At 42.7% G+C, this 6,872-nt stretch overlaps 2 protein-coding genes across 2 annotated transcripts in view; both read left to right on the plus strand.

The window, feature by feature from the left end:
- crybb1 (crystallin, beta B1) overlaps positions 1 to 1,803 on the plus strand; it is an 8,067-nt gene extending 6,264 nt beyond the window's left edge. The window contains exon 6 of the mRNA XM_034896656.1: positions 1,392 to 1,803. Coding sequence (XP_034752547.1) covers positions 1,392 to 1,569 — 178 coding nt within the window. The 3' untranslated portion in view covers positions 1,570 to 1,803. The remainder of the gene's footprint in view (positions 1 to 1,391) is intronic.
- A 1,172-nt stretch (positions 1,804 to 2,975) lies between these two features.
- acads (acyl-CoA dehydrogenase short chain) overlaps positions 2,976 to 6,872 on the plus strand; it is a 12,513-nt gene continuing 8,616 nt past the window's right edge. The window contains exons 1-3 of the mRNA XM_034895800.1: positions 2,976 to 3,114; positions 5,010 to 5,170; positions 6,362 to 6,511. Coding sequence (XP_034751691.1) covers positions 3,087 to 3,114; positions 5,010 to 5,170; positions 6,362 to 6,511 — 339 coding nt within the window. The 5' untranslated portion in view covers positions 2,976 to 3,086. The remainder of the gene's footprint in view (positions 3,115 to 5,009; positions 5,171 to 6,361; positions 6,512 to 6,872) is intronic.

The following is a 6,872-nucleotide window of genomic DNA, read 5'->3' on the forward strand; positions in this document are numbered from 1 at the left end:
AACTAGAATATCTTTAATTAGCCCTAGAAACTCCCGAAGGACCATTATAACATCCCCAATGTCAACAGGACATATTAAAGGACCTCTAGGGTCTCCTAAAGGACACCTAGAGCTCACTAATGGACCCCTAGAACCTTCTCACTAACAACTAGAATATCTTTAATTAGCCCTAGAAACTCCCGAAGGACCATTGTAACATCCACACTGTTAACAGGACATATTAAAGGACCTCTAGGGTCTCCTAAAGGACACCTAGAGCTCTCTTATGGACCCCTAGAACCTTCTTAATGACAACTAGAATATCTTTAATTAGCCCTAGAAACTCCCGAAGGACCATTGTAACATCCACACTGTTAACAGGACATATTAAGGGACCTCTAGGGTCTCCTAAAGGACACCTAGAGCTCTCTTTATGGACCCCTAGAACCTTCTTAATGACAACTAGAATATCTTTAATTACCCCTAGAAACTCCCGAAGGACCATTGTAACATCCACACTGTTAACAGGACATATTAAAGGACCTCTAGGGTCTCCTAAGTAATACCTAGAACTTCCTAATGGACCCCTAGAACCTTCTCAATAACAACTAGAATGTCTTTAATTACCCCTAGAAACAAATAAATGTCAACAGGACATGTTAAAGGACCTCTAAGGTCTCCTAAAGGACACCTAGAGCTCCCTAATGGACCCCAGGAACCTTCTCAATAATCACTAACCTCCCCGGGCTTATTAAATTGCCTAATGGACCAGTAGATGTTCACAATAACAATAGAACATCTTTACGAAACCTCTAGATTTGCTGATATAAAAGGCAAAAAGGTAAAATCTTGAATTGTAACCTGTATTTTCCTTCATATAGATAAAGATGTTTCCACCATAAATTGGTGCATGAAATGAAATGAAGTGTTTGACACTACCAAAGCCAAATTATTAGCCACAAAAAAAACAAACTTAAAACTAGTCATTGGGGTGCCTGGTTAGCTCGCCTGGTAGAGCAGGCGCCCCATATATAGAGGTCTCTCTAGCCGTGGGATCGACTCCGCCTTGTAGCCCTCGACATCCCCCCTTTCATGTCTTCAGTTTTCCTATGAAAAAAAATAAAACTAGTCATTGATGCCCAACCAATATTTCTTGAGAACATCTAGAACCTCCTCAATAACTGCTAACCCCCCACTGGGCTTTCTCTAACCTCTTTAATGCTTCAGGATCCATTAAAGCCAGATCTACGACCACTATTGGCCATACAATCAAACCTTAGAGTCTTAAAATGGATCCAAGAACAGAACACGAGCCAATATGACATTTGAGACTGTAAGGAACTTTGAGATTAAAGTTCTACTGACACTCAGCGTTAACTCTCCGCCCCCTCTTCTCCATGTGCGCCCCTCAGCTGGGTGGGCTACCAGTACCCCGGATACAGAGGCTACCAGTACCTGTTCGAGTGCGGTGACTACAGACACTACAACGACTTCTGCGCCTACCAGCCCCAGATCCAGTCCATGCGTCGTATCAGGGACATGCAGTTCCACCAGAGAGGATGCTTCACCTTCACCTCCGCCAGCAAGTGAAGGACGTGACACCCACTGGCCGTCGGGTGCTGACGTAGCCACGCAGCCCCCTCAGCCGTTTTATTTCTACAAACGCCCATCCTTTCCTAAATCTCCACCACCACCAACACCACCACCACCACCACCACCATCGCTCCATCTCAAAGGAAACACAGAATGAGAGCAAACGCACGGGACAGCTATCACTGACTTTTTATGGTGCTAAAAAATAAACATGTTGTTAAAAACCTGAAACCTTCCCTGGCTGGATCATCTTTTATTATTTCTATACAACAAGCCTAAACTCTTATGTTCTGGGACATGTTCTTGTAGGAAGCAATGACGTGAAGGTGGTTTGTTGGGACCTTAATGTTAAAGATGGACTCATTTTTGTGTTTAGCTATTTTCACATTATCTTTAGTATTACCAAATTATTAGTGTGGCATATTCTTTTTAAGGGTCCCATGGCATGAACATGTGACTTTATGAGGTTTTTTAACATTAATATGCGCCCCCTTGCGAAAAACAGACCACCGGTTTCAAAGCAGCAAAGTCGCCATTGTGTCCAGGCCATTTATTAAAAAATAAATATGCATATAATTTTTTTTTTACACACCGGTATCAGATTAGGAAAGAAAAACGTGTTCCATGACATCTCTAGTAAAAGAATCTCCAGGTATTTATTTCATAGAAGTTATACCAGAAAGGAAACAGAAGGTGGGGTAGTACCTGGGTCTATAACTCAGGTAATACCTGGGTCTATAACTCAGGTAATACCTGGGTCTATAACTCAGGTAATACCTGGGTCTATAACTCAGGTAATACCTGGGTCTATAACTCAGGTAATACCTGTAATCACAAAGTAACCAACACATGAATTATTAACACTTAATTTACTTGTGGGATACTTTGTGATTCATCAGTCCTTTTTCGACTAGAGAAATTAATTAGGAGACTTACATTTAATTAAATGAAGGAGAGTTTACCTGTTGTATTTGGAGAGTGGTTGATCTTGGCTCCGTGCTGCCTTCACGATCCCCGGAAGTTCCTCCATCGGTGATCGAGAGTAATGAATCATTACAGTTGCAATGCTATTTTAGTGGATTTTAGGGAAGAAAATTAGGGTCAGGTGTGATGTGTTACAGTGTGTTATAGATCTGGGTTAAATAGCCAGAAGTCTGAGTTTAATGTGAGAATAATCCGACACAAAAATATTAAATTTGACTAAACACTTTAAAGATTTGTAACTTAAACTTTAAACTAAGGATTCCGATTTATAAAAAATAAAACAATCAGACCTCAAATACATTTTTCACATGTGTACCACGTCCTCCTCCGTAGTATTCTATTAGTACACGAGGAAATCTGACTCATAAACAACAAAACAAACAAATGCAGTTTGAACTTTTGCTCGCCCGTCCTCAACATCTATAATTGCCATAATTCCGACAGCACTTGAAGGCAGCAGCGTGCTTCATAACACCTCATTCGAACTCATTGAAACATTTTCTCACTGCTGAAGCCCGGAGAAAGGAGCCATGGCTGCACTTTTTAAAGCAAGAAAAGGTGAGTAACTACATGTAGAGAACATATATTATAAACAAAACTGGCCTGCCTTGGCTAGCTAGGTTAGCATCACCATATTAGCTTCGTGAGGATACATACTGTAAATACCACGGAGCAATATCAAAGCTAACGTTAGTTAGCTTAGCTAGCTAAGTCCAAAGTGACGTTAAATACGCCGAGGAAACTAACCTGACGTTGAACAACGTGATGGGGAAAATGTGAATAATAATACATGGTGTGAGTAAATGGTTGCCAGCTTTTGTTACTGACAAAAACAACGCTGTGGTGAGCTTTAAGGTACATTTTAACGTTACTTAACGTTACAGTTACAGTTAGCTCCTCGGCTACATAAGGTCAGCCGGCTAACTGGGGTTAGCTCCCTTAAAAACGTTAAATAACCGTTACCGACTCATTTTCCGCCATGACACCTATGTCAACTTGTTGTCAAGTAGTTTAACAACTGTTCTTGCTTCGTTGAGGGTTTTAAAACCGTCAGACTGAGACGAAGGTGACTGATAAAGAGGAAGAGAACCTTTCACCTAAATAACGTAAGCTAGCTAGCCAGTGAGCCGGAGCTGCGTTCAAGAAACCGCCAGGAAAGTAGGAAAATTGAATATTGGGGACTTAATCAAGGAAATAAAACATAAAAATTAATGTTTTTCCTCTAGAGAGTTTTCCAGTATTTTGTAATGGATTTATCAGTCTTGGAAGAAGTACTCGGATCCTTTTTTATATTTTAGTAAAAGTATTACCAGCTCAGGTAGTATTGATTGTTTCTGGATTAATGTTGACCAGGCAACGTTTAGGTTTTCTGGGTAAAAATCTGAAATTAAAACGTATTGTTTTCCCCAATGTTTTGGTTGTGTTTTTTTACACTGTTGTCGTCCACTACACCGCTGACTTTCCTCTCCATTAACACCAGTTGGGCAAATTTGCATTTATTATCACAATATTGGTAATATAATGTTGTTATTTTGGCTTTCTCGGCACTTCCGGTTTCCCCCTCGTCCTGACAGCCAATCAGATCAAACGTGGTCATAGCTGAGCGTGAGCTCTGACTCGTCACACCTGTACTAACGTATCGTGTCACATCTGGCTCGCCGTGGGCGTCTTGGCGGCTGCTGACACGCCTCGGACCGGTTTACCAGAGCTGCGTGTGCGTGTGCGTGTGCGTGTGCGTGTGCGTGTGCGTGTGCGTGTGTGTGTGCGTGTGTGTGTGTGTGTGTGTGTGTGTGTGTCAGTCAGGGTTTTCCCCGGCCATTGTAAGATTTAAGTGTTTTCCTACGCTTGGCAACTGCTCTTTACCTGTTGTTTTTGATTCATTTTTTAATTCTTTTATTTGCTTCTTAACCTTTAAATGGCCTTGCCCCACCTTACCTCTCTGAGCCGCTGCACCCCGACACCCCCCAACCGATCTCTCAGGTCAGCTGACCAGCTGCTCCTTATGGGGCCTAAAGCTAGGCTCAAGCTTGAGGGGGGGGGGATTTGCAATTTGCCGTTGCAGCCCCAAAACTCTGGACTGGGCTCCTCTGCACATTAGACAGACCTCCTCTTTGTCTCATTAAAACTCTTCTAAAAAAAAAAAAAACATCTCTTTTAATTTGGATTTTAACACCAGGTAGAGGTTTGTGTGTGTGTGTGTGTGTGTGTGTGTGTGTTATTGATTGATTGTGTGTGTGATTGATTGATTGACTGACTGTGTGTGTGATTGATTGATTGTGAGTGTGATTGATTGAGTGTGTGTGTGTTTGATCTTGTGTGTGAGATTGTGTTATCTATTTATTCTGCATTATCTTTTTGTGCAGCCCTTTGGTAACCTTGTGTGTTTTGTTGAGACCGTGCTGTATAAATAAAGTGGATTGAAGTGATCACAGTGAGTTTTCTGTCCCTTTTAGCCCTCGGCGTGTGTCTCGCTGGTCGCCGCGGTCTGTCCCAGCTGGCCGAGCTACCGGAGACGCACCAGCTCCTCAGACAGACCTGCAGAGACTTCGCCGACCGAGAGCTGGCGCCGATCGCTGCCCGGCTGGACAGGGAGCACGCCTACCCCGCCAAGCAGGTCCGGGCTGCAGAGTCTTCACACGGCTTCAGTTCACGTGTTCACGGTGTTCGCATATAACTCGTCCCACAGTGTCTTAGGTTAGATTAGATTAGATGAGACTTTATTTATCCCACAGCGGGGAAATTTCCTTATTACAGCAGCATTTTCGTCAATAAAAGCAAAACAAACGCACGAGAAAAACAGACAACAAGCAGAAGGTAGACTGTGCGGTGGCCATAGTACAAGAATATTAAAATGTGCAGAACAACCTCAGCTTTACGTATTTGGAGGCCCAAATATTTTCTAGAGCAATTGTATATTTATCTTTGGTCGCTTTTTCTAACATTTTTGTCGCTCATGTCTAGGCCGGCACGATTTTGGGGGAAAATATGAATTAAATTTTTTTTTGCTAAGAATTGATATCACTATTATCTGCCATGTTTTTTTTTTTTTTTTTTTTTTTACCATAACAAAACAAATTGGCAGAACATGGCATTTTATACAGCGTTTGTACAGAAAGTAGTTTTTGTGATGCGGTCGGTTCGTAAAATTAAATCAGAATCGAAGTCATTAAAAAAAATATATAATTTTTTTAAAAGTTATTTAACCTTCATGTTGTCCCCATGTTGTCCCATATCAATGTTCATTTTAATTCCCCAAAATAACATGATTGATTCCACCCAACGCTCTTTGCCAAGTACAAATCTCTACTTTCATTAATTTTGGGGCGTCACATTCAATTTTATAGCATTGTAAAACAAATGTAAGTGATTTTGAAATAGTATTGAGTAAAAGTTGACATATTCCAGTCTGTGATTATCATCAACATCCATTCCTTTAATTTTAGTCTCAATAATTCTTAATTTCTGCTTTTCTAACTCAAACATCGGGTATAATTTCCTATAAATGAGGTTTATAGACCATAAATTCCAAAAATAACTGTAAAACTAAAGTTAATAAGTTAGTAGGAGCGTAGTGTTAAAAACATCAAAAGGACAAACTGAAAAAAAGGGACGAAAGTTAAAAAATAGATAAAAGGCCTCAAAAGTGTTGATTTTTTTTCAATGTGACAGGAAGACAACACAAGGGTTACAAATTAAATCGTGAACGGGGTGAATCAATCTAGATTTTTATAACAATAAATCGAGCAGGCCTATTATGTCGACATCCCATATTTCTGATAAAAAAAACACATCCGTGCTGTTCCAGATCCAGGATTTGGGGGCGATGGGGGTCATGGCCATGGAGGTCCCCGAGGAGCTGGGTGGAGCCGGGATGGACTACCTGGCGTACAGCCTGGCCATGGAGGAAATCAGCCGGGGCTGTGCCAGCACGGGGGTCGTGGTCTCTGTAAATAACGTGAGTACAGTTGTGGAGAGCGTGGGGGGGGGGGGGGGGGGGGGTGGGTGGTCTGTCTAGGGCTTGTTCGTGTATCGTCATCGCAATGTCAACTGGCGCAATAAAGACATCGTGAAAGGCTGCGACGCATCACGAAAGCCCCAACCGGTCGTCAAACACCGCCTACCAACGGCCTGGGCCTGGGTCTAGGCCTGGGTCTGGGTCTGGGTCTGGGTCTGGGTCTGGGCCTGGGCCTGGGTCTGGGTCTGGGCCTGGGCCTGGGCCTGGGCCTGGGCCTGGGTCTGGGCCTGGATCTGGGCCTGGGCCTGGGTCTGGGCCTGGATCTGGGCCTGGGTCTGGGTCTGGGTCTGGGCCTGGGCCT

The sequence above is a fragment of the Etheostoma cragini genome, chromosome 16 (genome assembly GCF_013103735.1).
Source record: "Etheostoma cragini isolate CJK2018 chromosome 16, CSU_Ecrag_1.0, whole genome shotgun sequence".
NCBI lineage: Eukaryota > Metazoa > Chordata > Actinopteri > Perciformes > Percidae > Etheostoma > Etheostoma cragini.